The 25,160-nt window shown below is 36.9% G+C and overlaps 2 protein-coding genes across 2 annotated transcripts in view; both read left to right on the top strand.

Moving 5' to 3' along the window:
• Nucleotides 1–23,998, top strand: part of LOC106068842 (uncharacterized) — a 28,108-nt gene extending 4,110 nt beyond the window's left edge. The window contains exons 2-3 of the mRNA XM_056008537.1: nucleotides 8,889–13,419; nucleotides 21,146–23,998. Coding sequence (XP_055864512.1) covers nucleotides 8,908–10,293 — 1,386 coding nt within the window. The 5' untranslated portion in view covers nucleotides 8,889–8,907 and the 3' untranslated portion in view covers nucleotides 10,294–13,419; nucleotides 21,146–23,998. The remainder of the gene's footprint in view (nucleotides 1–8,888; nucleotides 13,420–21,145) is intronic.
• LOC106074337 (uncharacterized) overlaps nucleotides 1–25,160 on the top strand; it is a 435,581-nt gene that overhangs the window by 122,623 nt on the left and 287,798 nt on the right. The gene's annotated exons all lie outside the window — the stretch shown is intronic.

The following is a 25,160-nucleotide window of genomic DNA, read 5'->3' as shown; positions in this document are numbered from 1 at the left end:
ACCTTTTTTCTCTATTCTTCTGTGTCATTTGCCTTTGATAGATTTTAATTCTGAAAATATTGAACCCTGCCTTTTTACCGGCCTGGGTGGACCACTTCGGGGGGCGATTCTGAGTTTGTGTCTCCACACAAACTGTCTTTGTAACCTTCTTTTTTTATATTTTGTTTTTGTGAAATATTTTTGTTTTGCACTAAGGCTCTTCAAAAATGCTAGTTTTCTTGAATCAAAGTAATTGCCAATTAGAGTTACGTCTGTGACAGGTGGGGAAATGTGACGTGTGTCTGGCGCGTTTTGTGTCTAGGGGATGATTATTTTTAGAGCTATCACACACCCACTTATCAGCATATGAATCGGGAGCAGGCACGCAACGAGACAAAGCAATGAAAGATAGATACAAAAGTTAAAAATGAAGAATATTTATTTACATAAACATACATATAAGAATAAAAAGAGGGAGGGTTTGCATCTATCTCTAATTAGTAAGGTATTTTGATCATCACTCTTGCACCTATTAATAGAGTATGTCACTTTGTCCTCTGACTTAGCTGGTTGTCCTGTTGATGTCGCAGCTGGCTGTGTCCTGGCTTGAGGTTCTGCAGCTGGAGGTGGCGCTCTAGCGGATAGAGGGACGCCGGCGATATAGTTCTTGTGGAGTCTCAGTCCCAAGTTCTAGTATCTGTAGTGGGCACAGTATGGCGGGTGGCCGGATACCGTGGGCACAAGGTTACTGCGGGCAGAGCTGATCTGCCGTGGGCAGCGTAGTTGACAGGATATGTCCAGTGAGTTGCAGAGGGTTGGCGTAGCTATGACGTCTCACACAGATCTGGTCTATAGGGACGTCGCACCTAATTGCTTGGCAGGTGGGCCGTCGAATAGGCGGGCAATGCCGATAGCGCCAAGTGGTAGACTTGAGTAGATCTCAGTGGGCAAGTGCAGTGCTGAATAGCACTAAGCACATAGGCAGTAGTTGAGTGGCGTCGAGTAGACACTGAACAGCAAATAGCAAATAAATAGGTAATAGGTGATTCTTGATGGCGAATACAGTGCTGAATAGCACTAAGCATCTAAATAGGCAATAGGCAGACACTTGAGGGAGGCTGCGGATAAATAAAGACAAGTTAGGACATGTCTCTCATACATCTTATCGATGCCCTCGACTGAGGTGCATTCGTCAGATTGGTAAAATTGCTTTAGAGCACAAGGGGGAGGTGATGACAAATGGGATTTGGAAAATAGATGGATGATAGTAGCAATATCAAAATGTACATAAAAGGGGAAATAATAACATAAAATGTACATAGAAGGGGAAATAATAATCTCAAATGAACAACACAGGTGGATAGAGAAAGAAAAGGGGGGGGGTTGAATTGGGCGGTGGTCAGCGACCCAGATGATTGTTTACATATGACCGTGGGTCGAGAACAATGGAGCGCGCTTGAATGGTGTGTCCGTTCAAGCGGCGCAACTCTCAGAGTAAAATGAGTAAAGGGGAGATAATTCAATACAGGGGAGATAACTCATATCTCCTTTCTAAGCGCAGTATTAGTGCGATAGTAAAATCATCAAGGCGATCAACCGAGATAAAGGAAATAAAATAAGGTGTACAAATATATACATGGTTGCATCAACGATCAATTGAGCAACGTAGCATTAATAGATTAATGCAATACCTAAATAAATACATAGGACATGTTTATGTTTTCTACTTACGCCAGTGAGAAATACACAATGCACTAATTAAATATAAATGAACTAGGCAAAATACACATGATAAAATCCAATGGAAATAGCACAAAAGTAATTAAGATGGAACTTGTGATTAAGTTCGGCTTACCACCAGGTATTCCTCTAGGAGGGAGAATGTATGAAGTAGTCCAGACTCAATAGCTCAGCTCGAATGAGAATGAAAGAGAGTTTGATTTGAGTTGGTTTACTTTATATAAGCCTGAAAGTGCGGGCGGACACAGGAAATGCCCTAGGCTAAGATTTATCTTACACGTGGGTGGATTTGACTCGAGGTGGGAGCCGCACCTTGGAATATCACGCGGTGTGTTGACCAGGGTAATCTCTTAGATCAAAGAGAGACGTGAGAGAAGGAAGGGGGAGAAGGATTAGCTTGCATTCAAACCAAGGTGGTGTCAACCGCGACCTTCCTTCAGACATCCGGCGGGCAAGACAAAAGAGATTGTGTGTTTACCTTTCCCCGATCAAGGGCAGATAAATGAAAGGACGCGCCTTAGCTATCTCCAAGGTGGTCAACTAAGTCTAGCCTGGAGCGGAAAAGGTGGTGCGGGTGAATGATTTAGGGGTAGGATGGACAAATAATCAAAATAAAATAAATAAATTATGAAAAATAATAATTAATGCTGTGATAATTTAGAGTGACTCTGACAGCGAGTTTTTGACTTGTCACAACGTCTTATCAATTAAACCGTTTGCATAGCGCTATACTCTAGCGCCTAACATGAGTTAGTTTTAGTTTCTCTAAGTTGTACATCTACGTGCTCTGTTACAGTCTTGGTTACAGCTACCGACTACAGTTACTTATTCAATGTCATGTCTAAATGTCTATTTGTACACATTTTAAGACGTTATTTCTCCGACTTCCTATTCTTGGATCAAGTTGAAACTTTGGATGTTTTGCCATTGTTTCTCAAAATATTAACCCTTTAGTTAATTAAAGAAAAAAAAAAGAAAAAAAAAGTAAAGTTTCCCTTTCAGACCTTGTGGTCAATAGGGCAGATGATGTAAAGGTCATCTGTTTCTGTGGGGTACGGTCAATGAGGGTGTCATGTGGCCAGCACAAGGACCAACCGGACTCAAGAGGCTGTCTAAGATCCCGAAATTAAAATTCCAAGTCTTCACTAGGATTTGAACATCGGACCCTGGTTCGGAAGCCAAGCGCTTTACCGCTCAGCCACCGCGCCTCCAGTTAATTAAATAGTGGTAGTTAATTAATTTTTGTTTGATTTCGAAAAGGGGAAATAAATCTAACAGGATTTAGATATAAGGATGTAATTGCGGAACCTTTCCCCTTAGATAAGCTTTATTTTTTGAAAAGTATTTTTGTTTCTAGTTTGTTTGAATATCTTACTTCAGCCCTGGAAGTATTGCTAGCTTACTAAATCCTTCTTATGTTTCTTCAAATCTTTTATCGTCATTCTTAATACAATTATTTAAAGTAAAGTTACCCTTTCGGACCTTGCAATCTATTAAGCAGATGACTTAAAGGTCATCTGTTTCTGTGACCCACGTTTAACGAGGTTAATGAGGCCAGCACAACGACCAACCGCCTTTACTTTTCCCCAACTAATGTTAGGTGCCCATTAGAGCTGGCTGTACTCAGAGGCACTCAAAGATCTCGAAATTAAAAATCCCAGGATTCACTAGGATTTTTAACTCGGAACCCCCGGTTAGGAAGCCAATCACTTTACCGCTCAGCTACCGCGCCTCCATATTTGAGCTAGTAATTTCATAATATGATTCAACGTGTGGTATTAAAAAAGTAAAAACTAATTCTTGGATTGTCACAATTTGAGGAATATTGGTCCATACCCATATAAAAAAAGAATGAAATGTCTCTTAAATCGCTTTATTTAGAGCCTAGCAGTGGTGTCACTAGGGTAGGCGTCACCCTGTGTGATCAGATTATTTAACAATTTAACAATTAGTAAAATATATTCAAAGGTGTGGAAACTTAAAAGAAATATATCAGGTTTATGTTATAAACTAAAAATTTTAAAGTGTAAAAATGTACAGCATTTAATATCATGAATACAAAACTCCTTTACTGCATTTGTAAGACTTATCTATGACATCAAGCAACCTGTTCGATATGGTTTTCTATTTTCGTTTCTTCCTTACGTCAATGATAGCTATGACTTCCAAGTCATTTGTTTTTACCCTCAGTGCGGCAGCCAATGTTTTCAATTTTTTTTAAGATTAATGAATATTCTTCACATGACTCGTGATATTTTGGGAACACGTAAAGACTGTCGTCATTTGATAAACACTGACTAGCGGTTGGCCTCCTGATATGTCAGTGTTTTTAAATAGCTTCGATGAAACAGTTCTGTAAGTTCAAAACAGTCTTCAGATCTATGTAGTTCGTATATAGCTTAAGGTAAAGTTTAGTTTTGTTGGTGATATAAAGTTTAGTGTAATGTTTTGGTTATTTTGATGGAGTGTAAACCAAAATTATTTGAAGCAGAACAATATGAGAAATGTAGATCTTTATATTATTAGTGCATAGTCATGTTCGGGTATCTAGCAATTATTTATCGAAAATTGTTTGCTATTGAAAAGATGTATTTTTTTCCGCTAGGGTGTCACCTCCTTGGCACCCCACTGGAGCCTAGCTAGCTTTTAGCAGCTGAGAAGTGGCTTCACTGTTTATAGAACGCTTCAGAATTTTATCTCTTCGGTCTTGCATTGTGAGATTTATAAAAATAAACGTTTTAAAAAATTATGTATCATAACTTGTTCTTTAACGGAACACTTCGCAAATTCTGCGTATTTAGAGCGAGTGGTAAGAAAAAGTACTGAACGGCGTTGACCGGTCATTTCATCTCCGGTCACTTCATCCCCTGGTCACTTCATCCCCTGGTCACTTCATCCCCCGGTCACTTCATCCCCGGTCATTTCATCCCCTGGTCACTTCATCCCCGGTCATTTCATCAACTGATATTTTCATCATCTGATTTTTTTATCTAACAAATTTTAATTTAAAAAATCATGAAATGAGCAATATTTAATGTATTGTAATAACTTAAAGGAGGCAACTCAACGAGGACATAGACGTTTATTTACACGGAGACATGACAAACACAAAGGACATCTGCCTTGAGCACAGCATCTCCATATTGGCTCTAGACTTGGGCGGAAATCCTTAGTCCTAATAATGTCAACATCCTGTTCTAGTCCGGTTACTAGAGGTGCGCATCTCTGCACTAGCCTGGATGGTGGTGCGCATGGCAAAGTCATAACATTGCCCCCGTCTTAGCACTTTTCGTCCCGAAAAGAAACACTACGGCTGAGGTTTGACAGTTCAGGTGGAGGTCGATCAGTGGGAGCCACAGGCGGCAGAAAGTGTGTTCCCCACGAAGCCATCGGCATTGTTTTCCTCCAGTGCCGCTTTCTCTTTCTCCAGTTGACCAGGCTGTTGTTGTGACGATGACATGGTCGTTTGACACACAAAGAGATATTGTCGAGCACTGTTTTCTTCAGCACAGCCGTTGATTGGACACGCTGTCTCAGCAGACCTTCCCGACAGACGCCTCTCAAGGGAGCTGCAGGTTCACATGCAGCCACGTTGCAAACAAAGTCCAATGCACCGCAGTCATCCTCAGACAACAGTCTTACGTCCAGAATACAGGTCTCTTCAGTTTCAAGTGGAAAATGTCTTCCTCTTGACGGCTCAGATTTAGAGTAGTCCGATTGACATTCGTCTATGCCAATGTCGATGATGATGGTAGAAGTACATATGCCCTGTTGGTGGTTTTCTTGGCATCTAAATTCTATGTGTGATGCGCCGCACGTACAATTCATGGTAAACTTCTGGATGCAGTTGCCGAGCTTCGAATTTCCTTCGTAGGCACCGGAAGATAGGCAGAGGTCTTTAAAGTCCACAGCAACAGGCTTGAACGCAGACCCAACGTTGTCTTGCTCCGTCAGGCTCATTGAGGTACTGGTAACAGGTACAACAGGAACATACGCTTCAGGCACATAACAGACTTCAGTTAAGGTACTGGTAACAGGTACAACAGGAACAAACGCTTCAGGCACGTAACAGTCTTCAGTTTCTTCATTAGTCTCTTTCCGTTCGATTCGGTACATCTCGTTGAGATCATCACAGCAATCGCCATCACGTTTCTCGTCTTGAAAGTCACAACCACAAGACTTGCCCACAACACAGACACAGACGGCGCTCCAATTCCCAGCGTCTCCGTCACCACTGTTTGTGCAGCCACAGTCTTGACCACGCAACTTCTTTACCAACGAGTCTACAGGCAACTGCTCCTTTACCAACGAGTCTACTCCTTCTTTCACTTGAGACACCATTTTATCTACATTGTTCCCCATACTGTTAATTTGTTCCCACATTGCATCAATACCTTCATTTATCTTGCCAATTAGCTCATAAATCTCCGGTTCAATTTCAAATAGGTAGGTCTCCGGATCTTCGTCTTCATCAATTAGGGCTTGCCGGAGACGAGCTGTAAGCACCTCCTTGTTACCACCAATTATCTCATATCGGTTACGAAGTTCCTTCCTAAGCTCTCTAACCGAGAGTTGGTCTAATTGTTTCAAAGTTGCCATTGTAAATCCTACCTCCTCTCGTTGAGTTGCCTATAATCCCACTTCTGACACCAATTGTAATAACTTAAAGGAGACAACTCAACGAGGACATAGACGTTTATTTACACGGAGACATGACAAACACAAAGGACATCTGCCTTGAGCACAGCATCTCCATATTGGCTCTAGACTTTGGCGGAAATCCTTAGTCCTAATAATGTCAACATCCTGTTCTAGTCCGGTTACTAGAGGTGCGCATCTCTGCACTAGCCTGGGTGGTGGTGCGCATGGCAAAGTCATAACAGTATTCATTTTTTATTTAAATGACAAAATTGTAACACGTTAATGTTTAAAAGGAATTAAAGCAAAACGTATACGGGCGACATGATATCCTGAGGGTGGGTGAACTCCGCCTTTATTAGAAAAAAATAAAACCTTATTTCAAGGCTAAAAATGGCGTGCCCATTTTCAAGAAAGAACGATTGAAAAATAAAATAAAATGAAACATGGTCGTACTTTCACCACACCTTGGCCTTTGATGATAAGTTATCAGCGCACGGTCAAAATTTTTGTAATCGCACTTCTATCTCTCACAGATTTCCTCTACTTGCACCACACCTTGGCCTTTGATGATAAGTTATCATCTGCATGATCATAATTATTGTAATCGCACTTCTATCTCTCAAACGATTTTTTACTACTTCCACCAAACTTGGTCTTCAATCCGGATAATATTATGATATTACAACCCCCACATCCAAAAGAAGCTCTATAACTAAGTGTCAAAAAGCATTCTACAGAATCATATTTATATATAAAATATTTAATTGATTGGGGATTAAATGACGGGGATGAAGTGACCAGGGGATGAAGTGACCAGGGGATGAAATGACCGGGGATGAAGTGACCGGGGATGAAGTGACCGGGGATGAAGTGACCGGGGACGAAGTGACCGGGGATGAAATGACCGGTCACCGCCGTTCAGTACTTTTTCTTACCACTCGCTCTAAGGACCTCCATGAATGAGTGGCGCAAAGTTGTACTAGGATGCCATCGCAACTCTTCTTATGCGTAATTCATTTTGTCGGAGAACGTGTCCCGCAAATCTCATGCGACGCTCTGTTACAACCTTACTAAGGGATCGACTCCCTATTCGGCATAGGATTTCCTTGATTTAGACCCGATCTTTTTAAATGACTCCTAAAATCTGTCTTAGTGTTTTTCAATTTCGGCTGATGACTATTCACTGCACTTTATTAATGGCCACTGGTAGAATTGTGTAACCTCTCTTGACTACGCTCTTGGAATTAGGTGACTGTAGTTTGCTTTAGATTTTATATCGAAAAGGGAAGTTTTATCGTCAAAATCATCTGTTCGGAGGTTTTAAACTAAAAATATCTTTGGAGTTTGTTTTTTTTTTAAATTTAAATACCTTATTTAGCTACGGTCATAGAATTTGGTGGCTGTAGTTTGTTTAGAATAATATTGAAGAGAGAGGTTTTCAACCTCAAAACTCTCTGTAGGGGGGATTTAAAGCTCAAAACCATCTGGATGGGTTTAAAACTTTCAAAAAAAAAGCCATCTGGAGGAGGGGGTTTAAATTCAAAGCCCCCACCCCATTGGCTTGACTACGCTCAAAGAATTTTAGCGTGTTTTTTTATATTGAAGATGTATTTTTAGCATCAAATCCCACTGGAGGGGGTTTTAACTCAAAACCCCTTTGGCTACACTCATAGAATTTTGATTTTGTAATTTGCTTTTTTTTATATTGAAGAGGGGGTTTATCGTAAATTTTGGAGGGGGTTTTAAAATCAAAATCTTCCTTAACTGTGCTCTTGGAATTTGGGGATTGTCGTTTGCATTTTTTGTTTTGTGTTATAGAAGAGGGAGATTTAACTGCAAAACCCCCTGGTGGGGGGTTTTAAACTCAAAACCCCCTTGGCTGTGCTGAAGCAAATGATGGTTTAATATTAAAATCTCACCTAAAATAAACAAAATGAAAGCAAAAAATCAGTCAATAAATTTCGACCCCCACCCCCCTGCGGGGGGTTGATTTCATTTCGGTCGGGGTGTTGAACCCTCCCTACCCTCCATGGCTACATGTTAAGCACATTTGACCTCTAAGAACCTATCACCAGATAGATATCAGAACGACGAGAAACAATAGATGGCGTTCTAGAAATGCAAATAGAGCTTTACCACTTTTTCGGTATTCTTTTTGCGATACAAATAGAATAGCTGCCTTTTACAACAGTAGCAGACATTTATCAAGACAAATGAGACTTTTGATACCGTTAATAGCGTAACCCTTTGCGAACATGATTTCAATAGACCCGAGCTGAATCTACAGAGGTACCTAAAAGCCGCTAAGAAATACTGCATTGCTTTCAATGATGACGCAATTGAGACCAACAAATTAACAAATAATACACCTTTTCTCTTAATTAAAATTAAAATTTCATTTACTGAAGATTTAAAAATAATAAAAAATGTAATAATTAATATAAAATGTATTTTTAGCATTATACGTTAAATATGATGGGTTACAGAACGTCCTAGAAATCATTTAAAATTAAATTCTTGTATTGCAGATTATCGTCAATTAAAACAATGAGTTCAAACGTAGATACGGACTTCTTGCTGATTGGTAAACTGGGCCAAGGTCGAAGTGCAACAGGAAACAGTATATTGAGAAACGAATCCTTCAAAAGTTCGTCTGCCATGGCAGACGTCACTGCCTCTTTTGACTTTGATTATGCTTTTTTAGAGGGCAGAGTCATAAAAGTTGTGGATACTCCTGGCCTAAGAGATTTGATAGGCAGTAGTAGTAAAATGAAGGAGTCTTTCGATAAATTTCTTAAGTGTGCTGTTGCAACTAATACTAAAGGCTACCATGTTTTCTTGATAGTGATAAGGTTTGGCACACGGGTTACGGAGGAAGAGCTTAATATAGTTTCGCTTCTGAAGGCTGAATTCGGTGAGAAGTTTGCAAAGGAGTCTTGCATCATAGCTATGAGTTTTGGAGATTTGTTTCGACAAGAACATGAAAAAAATCATTTGTCTTTCCAACAATGGTGTCAGAAGCAAACTGGCGCCTTTAAGCAGCTCCTGGAAGAGTGTGGTGGTAGAATTGTTTTGTTTGATAATAAAACAACATGTGAATCTGTTAGGAAACAGCAAGTCATAGAGCTGTTTGCAATGGTAGGTCAACTGAAAGGTCAAAGCATCTGTTCCTCCAGTAAGTCTCAGTCCCAGCAACTAGTGCCTGTAACAAATTCATCTTGGTCTTTGCTACCAAAGTCATCGCAAGGAACTCTCAGTCTGCAGGATTCTTCAGGTCGAAATTCTTGTTCAGGCAAAGATGACATTAATGAGGCTTACAAAGAAATAAGTTTAGCATTAAAAGAACTCAAAACTTGTCAACACTCGTTAGACAATGAGATTGATCGCCTTGAAAATGTAATTATAAAATTGGATGCTTTGTTAATCCATTTAGAAAAGTTAATTGCAAGTAGCCCACAAGTGCGAAGTTTGGTGAAGATTGCTGTCCAAACAAAGCGCGCCATTTCAGAAGAAATAAAACTACAAATGGATTTAAAGTCAATGCGAGATGAATATACCTTGAACAACAGCATTAGAAAATGTCGATATTCAGAAGAGAACGCAGGCGTCGTAAAGAGATATTCCTCTCTGTTAGCCGAAAATCCAAATGATTATGACAAACATTGGGAGCTGTGCATGGAGCGCGACGAGAAGCTGAGGAGATTGTGTGAACAATACGAGAGTGAGAGAAGAGCTGCAGAGGATGACTTCAGGAATGTGATATTTGAACAACGAAAACATAGAATGGCGGATATTAAGCACGTTATCAGTCCAGAGAAACTCGAAGAGGAGTTTAGACAATCTAGACAAATATATGTTAAAGCTTTCTTGTCGGTACTGGTCACTGCTGTAATGCGGCCTTTTAAATACCTTTACTCTAAATGGTCAGGATAGTTTACAATTAAATGTTTTTAGCAATGATAAATATTTTACTTCTTTTTTGAAGTTATGTAAAATTGTTATAAAAATCTTCATTTTACTACATTGTGCTTGTCTTTCAAGGAATGTTGAATTTTTAAAAATTGTGCCTTCAAATTTAAATTTACCTGCATGCTTTTAATTAATGTTCATTAAATAAACATTGGAAGCTAACTTATGTCATAATGATTATACTTTAACATGATCATAAATAATCTTTTTAATGTTTGAAATTAGCCTTGGAATTAGCAGTCTATAGATGTTATTATAACGTGACAAGATCTAAACCTGACTTGAAGTCTTTAATTCTTCCAAGAGTACATTATGAAGGACGAGGGTGCGGTGGCTGAGTGGTTAAGCGCTTGACTTCCGAACCTGGGGTCTAGGTTGAAATTTTGGAGAATAATGGTATTTTGAATTTCGGGATTTGTAGGGCGCCACTGTGTCATTTCAACTCCAATGGGCACTGACTTTAATTGGGGAATGTAAAGGCGGTTTGCTCGTTGTGTTGGCCACATGACACCCTGCTCGATAACCGTTGGCCAAAGAAACAGATGACCTTTACATCATTTTGCGCTATAGATCGCAAGGTCTGAAAGGGAATTTTTTATTTACTTTAGTTTATGAAGGACTCCAAAAATGTTAGTGTGATGAGCGATGAGTGTGTTTAAGTGTAGTTATTGGGGTTTTTATTTAAAAGCAGACTCCCACAATACTGGTCAACGTGGCTGCGTTCTTGCTAAAGATGAAGCTCATGTTTATGTGTATGAGTTCGGTAATTACACCCCAGTCATTTCATATTTGGTCACTTCATTCCAGGTCATTTAATCCCGGGTCACTTCATCCCCAGTCATTTCATCTTTGGTCACTTTATCTCGGGTCATTTCATTCCCGTCACTTCATTCCTATTGATTTAATATTTGGTCACTTCATCTCCAATTAAATAGTTGTTCTTAGTCATTGTGTATTTGTGTTGTTAGGGCTTATCCTTTAAGCACTCATTTCGTCTCATATATAAATATGTTTTCTATATAATCTAGGGGCTGTTTGTTGATATTTAGGGCATGTTATTATAGTGTTTATAATGTTCTACTTAATCTCTTCATACTTGTTGAGAAATGAAATAATATAAGCAAAGCGAATGCATGAATTCATGAATAAAAGAATATTAGGAATGGAGCTAAAAATAGCTAATCGACCTGTAAATAATTTTTTAATGAAAACATTGCCTTGTGTTTAGATCTATATTTTAGAAGCGCGCGATATCAATAATAGAGTTGCAGCTATGGCGAACGAATGTATGTAAAAATGCTTTAGAAACACAAATTTGAAAGTTAATTTGTTTTAAATATGAAATGAATGGACTGTATTTTGTATGTTCATGTGTTAAAGTATAAAGAAGATCTGTCATCTTAGAATTAGATCAAGAGTTAGGCCTAGGCATAGGATGTTTGTGTGCAAGCATGGAGCCTTCGCTCTGCGCATGCCTGACCTTTCCCTCTTGTCTCATGTAAACATGCCTTTTTGGATTCTAAGGTACGTCAGGACGTCTAAATTAGCAGATATAACGAATTTATGCAAAAAAAGGCTTTTGTAACACACATTTGAAGCTTTATTTTATTAAAAAATGAAATCAATAGGCTATATTTTGTATTTTCATGTGTCAAAGTAAAAACTATCTGTGCAAAGTGTAGTTCTTAAAATTAGATCTAGATCTAGATCCTTTCGATCTTTCCTCATGTAAACATGGTAAACATGGCATAGATCCATGAAAAAGCAATACTTTTATAGAGTTTGGCAACTTTTTTTTTGTGGGTCTTAAGTTTGTTTTAGGGTTACTATACATATGTCACGGTTCCAGTTAGTACCCAAGGAGTATTTATGCCAAGTTTTATCAAGATTGGTGAAACGGTTTTGATTTCTATGCGTAACATACATACATACATACATACGCCTTTCTGCTTTATAGTATAAAAGAAGATGACATTTTATTCTATTTCTTTTTATTAATGTGTACTTTTTTGTCATGTAAAATAAATATATGAAATATTGTTAATTTCATAATTTTACAAATATTATTTGGTGGAGTAGATAAAATGACAAGGGCTTGAAACGACCATGTGATAAAGTAACCCGGGGATGAAGTGAACAAAGATGAAATGACCAGGGATGAAATGAACTGGAATGAAATGACTGTGAACCAATGTTTGTTATCTATTATAGAACTTTGTTTCCCAACTAGATAAAAATTACAATTAAATATATTTTTAATTAAAAACATAGAAATCAAATTTATTAACTTCAGTAATTTTAGGCTGTAAAATTAGGATAAAAGAGGAACAACTGAATAAAAAAAATACGCTTTCTTACTATTCTATTCTAGCTCATAAGTCATGACATTCAAAGATGTTTTACTGAGATATAAAACCATCAACGAAGCATTAACGTTAGGATTTTACTGGAGAAAATTTTAAAATTCCCATAAATCTACATAAAAATACATCATGTAGGCCTAAACCCACGCATGCGCTATAAAATTTAACATAGGATATTTTGAAAAGAAGCACAACGGATGCACACTACACACGATAACTGTGACCAGGCTATATTTTGACACCCAGTCCCACTCTTATAAAACCGTAAACCATACCCTCTTTGAATGTTACTTCTTAATCCTTAGGCAGACCCTACTACCACTACAGCCCAACATAACCAACACCCTGTACAGCACTGAATAGAACAGCACACAATTTTTTCTTGGCACAGTCTGCAAAAGAGCTCACAGCTCAGCAGGAAAAAGATGGCTAGAAGAAGACACCCAGTCCGCACCTGCATTCAAGATATATATATAGAAAGAGACAGAGATAAACGATAAACTGTTATCTGTATTTCTGTTTATCAAAGAAATAATTAGTCCATGGTATTGACACACCATAAATTAATTATTTAAAATTTATACTATTGTATAAATTGTACTTGACTTTTGTTTACTAAAAGGAGAAATAAGCTTGGTAGCAGATTTAACGTTAGACTGACTGCTTATCATTCAAATAAAAAGTAAATCCATCAGCCAAGTTTTATAACCAGCACATAGGCACAAATGTGAGTAGATTTTATCCTTGATAGTTATCCTTAATGTGTTCGTGAAATATTTTATTATTCTTATTTGGATTCTTTTCAATTGATTCTATTTGATGAATCCAGGTTATGTTTCAATGCAAAGGATTATTTCGTATAATCGTCAACGCGAGTAACATACTGGTTGAGATGAATGTATGAAATAAGACAATTAAAAAGAACAGAGACATTGACATTGGGGTTAGCACTCAGTAGCCACAGTGGGCTGTTCAAAGGGAGGCCATCTACAGTTTCTTAATCAATAGCATGAAAAAACGAATGCTAAAAAAATAAATAACAAAATATCAAGTTATGACTTTTGTCCTGAATGTTTTGTACACGGCAATTTTTTCCTTGTAGATTATCTTACGCCTTTTTTTATATAAACTGAAACTGACCTTCATAATTTCAATGAGGAAACACGCAAAATACACTAACAAATAAAATAAAATAAAACAAGGTTTGTAACGGATGCATGTGTATATCAAATGTGCGTAGACTCTCTTGATGACGAAAAAGGGGTGAAAAGTTAACTTGATATTAGCTGTGACAGCGGGCAAACTGTCTTTCTCTGACCTAGTGTGACTACGACTGTTTCTGCTGTCCCATCTGTATGCAGGTCTGCTAACGGCTAAACCAATGTCCAGGCTACCAACACCTACGTGATCAGCGACGATCTAGGCGTCAGGCAAATGACACGATGCGACGATCAATGAGTGCTCTGGCTGTACGTCAAACTGTTTCACAGTTGTTCTGATTTGTTGTCTACGTTGATGGACAGGCGTAAGGCGTTGTGGCGTTCAAACACTACTTCAGTAAAACGACCCGTCGAGACAAAGTGCGATGAAGATCACTGCTAAAAGATAATGACTGCAGTAACAATGCATAAAGCTGGCGCTCAGGCGTGATCACCACTGCACTAACGACGAACCTCAACAAAGACGTCTCGACCCGTTATCATAGCAAGACCCTTAGAGCGTTCGGGGTCGCCTCTGTAACGGATGCATGTGTATATCAAATGTATCTGAAGTTATTTCTAGAAGATGCTTAATTAGACTAAGCGGTGCGAACCTTGTTTGATGTATTTTAGTCGCGAGTTCTTGAAGCATGCACACCGTCACAAATATAGATAAGGTACTAACAGGAACCAGACTCAATGACCAAGTTCACTCAAGGTGAATTTCAAACAAACGTTTATTACAGAATGGGCCACAGTCTAGTCCGTCACTAATAACGATGTTATCCCCTCAAGAGTCTAGCAGTAACTGATTAATAAAAGTCTATTCTAATCTCTAACCCAAAGTCTATGTCGTCACTATACAATGTATGTTCACCGTCAGTCTAATAAAGTGCGCAACCCAACTAACTAAACTAGCTATCTAACAGGTTATAAAGAAACACAAACTCAAAATCGGCCCCCGAACTGGTCTACATAGTCTTCGCCAGGATTCGAACACCAGACTTCCGGTTCCAAGTGCCTTACCCCTCAGCCACAGCATCTCCATATATTCATTTAGCGTACCCTTTAAAAAAATATTAACCTTATCCATACATTCAAAATTAATAACATGTTACATGTAATAAAGAGAAATTAAAAAAGATTTATTCTTACAAAATTAGATATATTGGCAGCACGCAAACAAACGTTCTTGACACCTACTTTAGGTAGTGAGCTTGCTAGAAATGACATGACAGACTTGGACAAGACTTTCCCCTCACAAAAAAATTAATTAATTAATATCTTTATTGTCAATTGTCATACAAACTAGATCTAGGACTAGATCTAAGTCTACATCTAGAATTAGATTTACAATCTAGATCTAGACTAGAATTCGTAGGATTTTACACGTTCAATCTTAAAATTACTAGACTTAGAAGTTAGGCCTATGTTATGATCAGGAATAGTAGGCCTTTGGTACCGGGTAATGGTGTAGTTCTACAATGGCAGACTATGCTGTTTCGTATCCGATTCACTTCTTAATTAGATACTACTGTTTAGTGTTTACATAATAAATTAATCTGCACCCCTATGCTGTCAGAAGATAAGCTATTGCCTTAATAATTAAAATTTTGTTCAAATTATTAATACTGTTATAACTCTGCCATGCGCATCGCCATCCAGGCTAGTGCAGAAGGTGCACACTTCTAGAAACTAGACTAGGAAGGATGTTTATATTAGGGGAAGAACGAAGTGAAAAGACTGCGCTAAAGACAGATGTTGTTATAATGTATTTGTGATGTCCTGTGAATAAACATTCCTGCCTCCTTGAGTTGGCTCCCTTAAGTTATTACAATACATTGATAATATCTATATATATTATAAGTATATCTAGATCTGGACTCAATTTTGTTTTTTAGACTGTAAAACTTGTAATGACAATTTGTCAAAACTGCGCGCTATAAAAGTAGTTCGTTTTTTTTTTTTTTTTGAAACTTTTAAAACTAAAACAACATTTGAATCAGTATTCAGTAAGTCAATAAATGGAAAATATATTTTATCATGATCCATTGACACTTTTTCAATTATGACCATAGATGCAAATTTGTTTTACTAATGCGCGAATCCATGAATGAAGCTTGAGTTATTTAATGAAGAAGTCTATGACCTTTTTTAAAAAAACTTACCTCACCTGAAGTTTTTTCATTTAAAAAATTGTGTATTTTTTTTTGAAAAATCTGCTTGCATAGATAATTTAAAAATTAAATGGTTCACTTTCGGAAAAGAAAAAAGTAGCCTTTGCATCAGAACTTTGAATCATCTAAAATATCATGATGTCCGATTTTCATTTTCTCATCTAGTTTCTAAGATCTAAACGAAACGGACGGACGGATGGACAGACACACCACACACAACTAATAGCGTCTTTTCCCTTTCGGGAGGTGCTAAAAATTACTTTAAAAAAGCTTATATTAAGTGTAATTGTATCAATTAGTTTGGATCAGTCATGCATTTATAATATATATCTAGACTCTAGACTAACATTAATGAATCTGTGTAATTAGAATTTTTTTTTTAAGCGCAATTTCATGTTTTTAGCTTTCTCAATATACTATGATACTATCACTAGCCTGGACCAGTTAGGAAAGGCGTGGGGTTATCTATTGTTAGTTTCAAGCTTTTAAAGGGGCATCCTATTTCTCTCTGCAAAGTATAAAGGGGACTAATTCAACCTATGCCACCACATCAGTCAGGTACGATTTCATTCCCTTGTTTGAGATACCAAACAAAATAATTAATTGCCAATAAATAATTTTTTTTTTACTAATGGGTTAATTTTTTAAATTGATTCTTGTTTTGTCAGGTAAAAGAAATAATTGTGCGAAATTTCAGCTTGATCCGAGATTGGGTGTGGGAGAAATAACGTGTACAATCATTTTACCAGACAGATTGACAGAGTGAGTTGATATTAGCTTTGTAAAAAATACAAAAGTGTAATATAAGACTATCGTTTTTAAACTTAAAGCTCTCTGGATGAGTTTCTTAAACCCCTCTTGACTACGCTCATAATGACTATTGTATGCTTTAGTCTTATAATGAAGAGGGGGTTTTATCGTAAAAAAAAAATTGCAGGGGGGTTTAAACTCAAAACCACCCTTGGCTACGCTCATACGCTCATCGGTTACTGCCGTTTGCATTATTTGTTGTTTCATAGAAGAAAGGGGATTAACACTTAAAGCCTCCTTAGCTGCGCTGGGGCAAGTGATGCTTTAACATTAAAACCTCTTCTAAAAAAGCAAAATCATAGCAAAATAATTAAAAAAAAATCCACACACTCCCCCTGCAGGGGGTAATTTCATTTCGGGTGGGAAGCGTTGAACCCTACCCCCCCCTCCTCTGGCTATACCCATGCATTTTCAAACATTATATTTATTGTATTATCTTGCTGTATTTTTTGCTTGACGAATGTAAACCAGATGAAAAAAAAAAACAACAACCAAAGTGCAAACTAGGGATACACTGGGTAGAACTTTTTTTGTGTGTATATCCGGCTTGAACTGGATTTGGCCGGATAGTGAAAAAGAAAAGATATTCGTCCGTAGCCCGAAATGGATACATTGAAATCTGTCTAGCTCAACGTCTAAGCAGCATAGATCTAACTAGGTTAATATTGATTTTAATTGTACCATTTTCTCTTTATCACTAATTGATGAAGCAATGTTTATCAGCATTTATTAACAGCTACCACAGAATAATCTGTGTTACATATTTTATATAACATACAGGATGTCTACAAGAGGTACACTTTCTCTGTCAAGATGGCTGCTGTTTGTTGTGATCTATTACGATCTAAGTTTTTTTTTTGTATTAAATTCAAAACCATCTTTCTTAAAAATCTATTTAACTGAGAAATTAATAACTTTATGTTATATATAACTTAATGTAGCATTATTTTCATTAATGAATGTAACTTTATCAGTTTAACCCAGTCAGACTACTCCGACTGGGGTAATTACCCCTTTTAACTGGCATATTTACCTCTCTAGGGCAGGGGTCGGCAAGCTTTTGAGTCAAAAGAGCCAAAAAACTACAATTTACAAAATTTTAAAGTTTGAAGAGCCACACATTTTTTCTTGCAACAATAAATAGTACTCGCTCAATTTTTTTTACTGAAAAAAATATGTTTATTTATATATAAGTAGTGTTTTTCACAACAAATTAAATAATATATGACATTATTAGATTTTTTTTATTTCGTTAACAACTAAAGCAGTTTAACATTTTCTTAAACACTAACTTGAACTTCAATAACAATTGAGCAAACAAATTCAATGGGAGCGTTGGCTTCGCAAGGTTTTAGAAAGTTCGGATACATTTGGCTCATAACTTATTTTTAGTTTCAAACACGACTCTAAATTTTCAATTATTAGTTGGCTTCTTACTTTGCTTTTAATTATATTCATGAAAAAAAAAACCGCTTGCTCGCACGAATATGTCGATCCGAAGATAGCCAGCACGCCAAATACCCTCACTTTAGCAATTTGGAAGATTATTCCATGCGCCGAAACAACTCGCGGCATTTCTTTGAAATTTGTTCGCTTTGGTTGACTTACGTTCATACATTTCTGGAGCTCCAACTTTTCCAGCTGGATTTTTTAACTCTGTAAATTTTCCATCCATAAAGTTTTACTTTATAAATCGACCATTTACATTTCTAGAGATCAAGTATCAATTCCAAATGGATCAATGTGGATTTCGTAAATTTGTGTTGAGAGGATTTACTAGGGATGCTAGAAGGTTTTGTTGGTTTTGATCTGCTCAAATCTGTCAAGAAATTCATCTTTGAATTTATAACTGTGCTGAAGTAATTCGTGTCAACAGTAGCTCTGATTTTATTGCGATACTGCTTTAGACATTCAAAATAAAGTAACTTACCTCTCTGAATATCTTCTGAAAAAAGAATTAATTTTTCTTCAAAACAAACCAATTCTACCAGTTTTAGATTCAGCTCATTTAATTTCTCTGTTATATCAACCATAAAAAAAATGTTTACAAATATTGGTCGTTTTCAGTGAGATTAATGCCTTTATCATTTAGAAATGTATTTATTTCATTCAAGCACAAAGTAAAATGTCTCAACAACTTACCTTTGGAAAGCTATCGCACTTTATTGGGAAAAAAGGAGTTCGGAATACTGAGTCTCCATTTCGCTTAAGAATTCTTTAAACTGACGATGGTAGAGTGCTTTTGACAAGATGCTGTTCACAATCTTGATTACCAAACTCATTACCTCAACTATTTTGGTTCTAATCGTTTTGGGCACAAAGAGCTTCCTGGGTGTATTATTCAATGAAACGTATGAATTGCATGGCTTATTTTGCAGGGTTACTGTCCAGGGCTTTTGCAAGAGAGGATTTGAGCCTCTCAAGCCCTCACTCAAATTGAGATTGGTGATGATGATGATGATGAACTCATTTACTTGAAACAACAAACTTTACATCACAGCCCAAGCACGTGGTGAAGACGCCAATTTCTCTTGCGTCGAAAGCGAATTGAAACCTACATAGAAACATCCGATGATGGCGTCATTCGAGAGGTTCTAACGGACTGACAACATTGACGACGCGTATGGAGGGTTGTGGTGAAAAGCGACTACATGTGGCTGAGAGATAGAATTTGTGCCTAATTCTCGTCAAACGATTCAGAACTATTTTAAAAAATGTTTCGATAAAATAAAAAAAATATTTGCGTGTGGAAATAAAGAGCCGCAGCTTTACACCCACAGAGCCGCATGTGGCTCGCGAATCGTAGGTTGCAGACCTCGGCTCTAGGGAACCCTTGCAACCACTTACCAGATTTTTTTTTTACATTGTCTAGGCGCTGGATCAAGACTAAAAGAATATTTTCTAAAGGGGTTAACCTAGTGGATTTTTATATCGCCAGCTAAAAACTGATAGGAAGAGAGAGAGAAAATAAAAATAGAAATACTAGTGCTGTAGAGCTGACTCACAGACCTACAGATCTATAACTATCGTAAGCTAATAACTGATTGCAAGAGAGAGAAAATAAACCAGAGATAATAGAAATAATAGCGCCGTATAGCCGTACCGTAAGACCTGATAGCAATGTTCAATTAGAAAAAAAATAGGAATATAGGCTAGATCACTAGCATTATTTTTAAAAAGGGGGAGAGTATTATATTATTATTATTTTAAAATTAAATAATGACACGAATTGGTAGCCTAGATCTAAATAAAAAAATATTTATCTGATATTTAGTATAGATCCAAGTACCAAAACACTTTTAATATGATAATAATTGAATTAAATAGATCTAGGCCTATAGTAGACATGATGATATCATTTACATATTGATGGAATTATTAAATAGATCTATGAAGTTATAATTTGATTAAAATTTAAGGTGCTGTCAACATGTAGGCTAACATCTTTAACATAAAAATGAAATAAATATTTAATTTAAATAGATCTAGGCTTGTATCTAGTGTAATGGTGAAATTTGTAAATAGATCTACGAAGTAATATTTTGATTGAGACCTATGGTGCTGTCAACAGGTAATATTTTTAAGATAAGGTGGAAATTGATATTGATTATTATTTTTTTTTTTGCCTTTATGAAGTTTATGCCTTATTAAATCTTAATAGATAATATTGAACACCTTTTTATCTGTCAACGATGGGTGGGTGGGTTGGTGGATTAGTAATTTTCCACTACCACCCATTCTTCAATTAAAAAGTGATACACCTTAGTATTCTTCACTTTCTCTCGCTTATTTAATGTGCTGACCAAGCTCTTACTGATGTATCATTCCCTCACACCGTGTCATATACACACACACATGGGCAGCACCGAATCCCACAGTGCCATGCTGGTGGAAACTGTGGTGTACGGTGACGCTACCACTTGTATGCCACGTAGCGTCATGATTGACCTTCGCCTTATCTAAAAGACTTATTAACAGTCTGCGGCTCAGTGCGTCCCAACTCATGATTATGATAGGGAAGACCAGTGTGGGACAAACTAATTGCTAATGCCAAGGCTAAATTTGTCACCCAGTCCTGAACAGACATACCCTTTAAACTTTTCCATTCATTAATCCAAGACAAACTCAACGTCGAGTCACGGAGGTCGTTTAGCTTTTAAACGCTGAGGTATTTCACTTCAAATGTCTAGATATTTTTAGATTTTACTTTACATTACAATTAAAAACATTTTTATGTGACATCATAGACTGTGTTCTTTTATTGCAGACCATCTTGACTCCAAAACATGAATTCAAACGTAGATACGGACTTCTTGTTGATTGGTAAACTGGGTCAAGGTCGAAGTGCAACAGGAAACAGTATATTGAGAAACGAATCCTTCAAAAGTTCGTCTGCCATGGCAGACGTCACTGCCAATTTGGACTTTGATTATGCATTTGTAGAGGGAAGATTAATCAAAGTTGTTGATACCCCTGGCCTTAGGGATTTAAACGGCAGTAGTGGTAAAATGAAGGAGTCTTTTACTAAATTCCTAAAGTGTGCTGTTGCAACTAATACTAAAGGCTACCATGTTTTCTTGATAGTGATAAGGTTCGGTACACGGGTTACGGAGGAAGAGCTTAATATAGTTTCGCTTCTGAAGGCTGAATTCGGTGAGAATTTCGCGAAGGAGTTTTGTATAATCGCTATGACTTGTGGTGACTTGTTCCAACAAGAATATGGAAAAGAGAATGTGTCATTTCAACAATGGTGTCAGAAGCAAACTGGACCATTTAAGCAGCTCCTAGAAGAGTGTGGTGGTAGAATTGTTTTGTTTGATAATAAAACAACATGTGACTCTGTTAGGAGGAAGCAAGTCTTAGAACTGTTTTCAATGGTAAATCAACTTAGGGGTTCGAGATTTTCTCAAGCCTTTCGCTTCATGCTTCCTTCTTTGTTCCCAATGCAATCAAACGAAACTAAACAAACAGGATGTCTGCAAGATTCTTCCGGCGGAAATCATTTTTCAGGCCAAAATCGCATTGAAGAGGTTTACAAAGAAATAAGTTTAGTATTGAAAGAACTTAAAATGTGCCAACACTCCTTAGACAACGAGTCTGATAACCTAGAAAAGCTGATTACAAAATTAGAATATGTGTTAATCAATTTAGAAAAGTTAGTATCGAATAATGCCCAACAAATACAAGGATTGGTTATGATTGCTTCGAAAACTAAGCGTACTATCTCAGAAGAAATAAAGCTACAAATAGAATTGATTCCAATCCGAGATGAATATACATTGAACAATAACATTAGAAAATGTCGATATTCAGAAGCAAAGGCAGCTGTATTAAAGAGATATTCATCTCTATTAGCAGAATGTCCAAATGATTATGACAAACAAAAGAGGCTGTCAGAGGAGCGAGATGTGCAGCAGAGGAGGCTGTATGATAAGTACACGAGTGAGGGAAAAGCTGCAGAGGATGACTTCAGGAACGTGATTTTTGAAAAACGAAAAAAGAGAATGATTGATCGAAAAGATTTTATGAGTTCCGAGAATCTTGAAGAAGAGTTTAGACGATCTCGAACGGAGTATGTCAGATCGTTTCTGTCAACTCTTTTCAATATTTTTATGAGGCCTTTTAAATACCTTTACTCCAAGTTCAAAGGATAGTTGTCGTTGTTCTTCTTCTAGCCACAGCTTTTTGCCACTGAGCCGTGAGCTCTTTTGCAGACTGTGCCAAGGTAAATAGTGTGTTCGGGATAGTTTACAATGAGAACATTCTAGAAAAGTGTTATGTCTATTTGAACCTATGAAGAGTTTTATATTAACTTTTATCTTTAAAAATGAATTCAATGAAAATTTGTAATTTCGTTACATTGGGATAGCGTTCTGATTGAATTTTTAATTCATGCTGATGTAAAATTGTAATAGAATCTGACGAGTGTTTAACTAATGTAAATTTGCAACCTGCATAAGTTTTCTTTATGACAAAATGAAAAAAAAATAGATTTTGAAATCATTATATTCACAATTATGCTAGATGAACGCTTTCTGTCGGAACCAATCTTGTATTTAATATTTATTTTGTTGTGTTTCTTTTGTTCATTGCATAATTCTAGATCTAATGTTAACAATGTTACAGTTCTACTGGCTTGATAGGCCCTATATCATCAAAGCACCTTATGTACTGCCTAAATTTAGTTTTGTACTTATTATTCAATTTTTAAAAATCTGTTTTAACTCCAATATATCTAAATTTAAAAACAGATCCGAGACGCATTTTTGTTTTAACGCGGCTGGATTAACAGCAATGCAGATAGAGCAGCCGCTCAGGGCATCACCCTTAAAGGGCAGCCTCCACAAACTAAGAAAAATATGCATACTAATCTCAAATGGAGGGAGAATTTACATTGGGTCATTACTCTTACATTAATTTTATTTTCGCCGTACTCAGAATGCACTGTCAAGATTTTTATTAGGCTATATTTAGCTTCTGTGACTTAACACGCTTTTCTGGCATTTTGTTTTTGGCTGCACTTGAGAACTATTTCTTAAATAACAAACTCAAGTCATTTCAATATAAAGATGATCTTATCTATCCTTTGACTTCTGTGGTGTATGTGTGCCGTGACAGTAAACAAATGTCTCCAATTGTCCAGGTCAGCAGCTTTTCTGATCACGATATCGATATTTTCTTTGGGCGACCATTTCTTCAAACTCCTTCCACTGCACCATGAAGGATGACATTTGATAGTGAGTTACGACCAAGTAAGCTCATCTTTCGTCTCTTCACAGTATTGAAGAGTTCCTCCTTTTGGCTAGCCAGAGTGTATAGTTGTAAATGTACAAACTCATTTGTCTTCTTTTCCTGGTATCTAATACCTAGCAATTTGTTTATTACTTTGACATTAAGAAAACGGATTAGAGTAACCCTTTTAACCTTCAACCTTTTTAATTGCCAAATCTCCCACCATTCTCGCAATCCAATGTATAGAGACATATTAGGGTCTTGCTATTGTTATTGTCAAGTAAGCAATAAAGTTGTGAGTTCTGTAACACATTCTTTTATTGGTGTGTAGTAACATTTAATGTAGTTGTTTCAGTTTTGTTCTAATAATATTATTTCTTTAAATTTTTATTTGAGTTTATATTGATTTCTATTTGATATTCGGGGGTCCCGGCTTCGAATCCTGGTGAAGAGTAAGATTTTTTTTTATTTCGGGATCTTTAGCACTTCTGAGTCCACCCAGCTCTAATGGGTATCTGTCATTAAATGGGGAAAAATAAAAGCGGTCGGTCATTGTGCTGGCCTCATGACACCCTCGTTAGCCAATTGTCACAGAAACAGACGAAGGGTCTGAAGGAGGAAATTTACTTTTCTTTTTTTTTATATATATAAATAAGTGAATGAAGACATTTCTTTTATAATTTTTTTTAGTGTAGGGATCAAAGAGAAATAACTGTTACAGTTATCTACAAAAATGAAATACACGAGTTAACTTCCTTATAGTTCTAAAAACAGCCTGGGGAGCAATGCCAAGGACCCGAGATTGAACAATTGAATAATGGTGCCAACTTTATAAAAAAAACTACAACAAAAAAAAGCTTCAAATGGAAGAGCTTGGAAGGTTTGATTCTACTGCGCTAAATAGTGCACAGAAATTATCATAGAACTCAAAAATAGGTTATTAATACTTTATTAATGTTTAAATATATTCTGAGTTTATGCCAGTACTCACACAGAAATTATTTTAATAATTGGCCAACGGACAAAGAGACAGTTTACATTTTTAGACTTCAACAAATGATATTTCAGCTTATGTTTGAGTTTTCATGATCGTGTGGCATGCGCTCTGGACTGTCGTTCAAAGAACTGCGGACTGTCCGGTGGTCGACGGTGACGTAGCTAGGGATTAGGAAGCCCCTGCATTTTGACATTCAACATCAGGATATGAGATAATGGCTTAATATTCAATGTAAAAGTAAATTTAGGAAGACACTCATTTGGGGGATCGCTCAAGTGGTGGCCTGTGGGGATTTTCAAATTTGGACCCCCTCTCCCACACTAGCTAGCCACTGGTTCGAAACCTGCCCACTATCATCTTCCGCCCTCCTGAGGGATGTTTGGGCTAGGAAATTAATTATGTTCAAATATTAAGAACATCTGAAACAGTCAGAACAAAACAACAACAATTAAAAAATAAATGTTTATCACGTTATTAGCAACAAAAACACCAACAAATGGCACAGTGACTTAATCGTGTTGACTGAAGCTACCTAGAGCAGTGTTGACTGAAG

The sequence above is a fragment of the Biomphalaria glabrata genome, chromosome 13 (assembly GCF_947242115.1).
Source record: "Biomphalaria glabrata chromosome 13, xgBioGlab47.1, whole genome shotgun sequence".
NCBI lineage: Eukaryota > Metazoa > Mollusca > Gastropoda > Planorbidae > Biomphalaria > Biomphalaria glabrata.
This window is presented reverse-complemented; position numbering and strand designations above follow the sequence as displayed.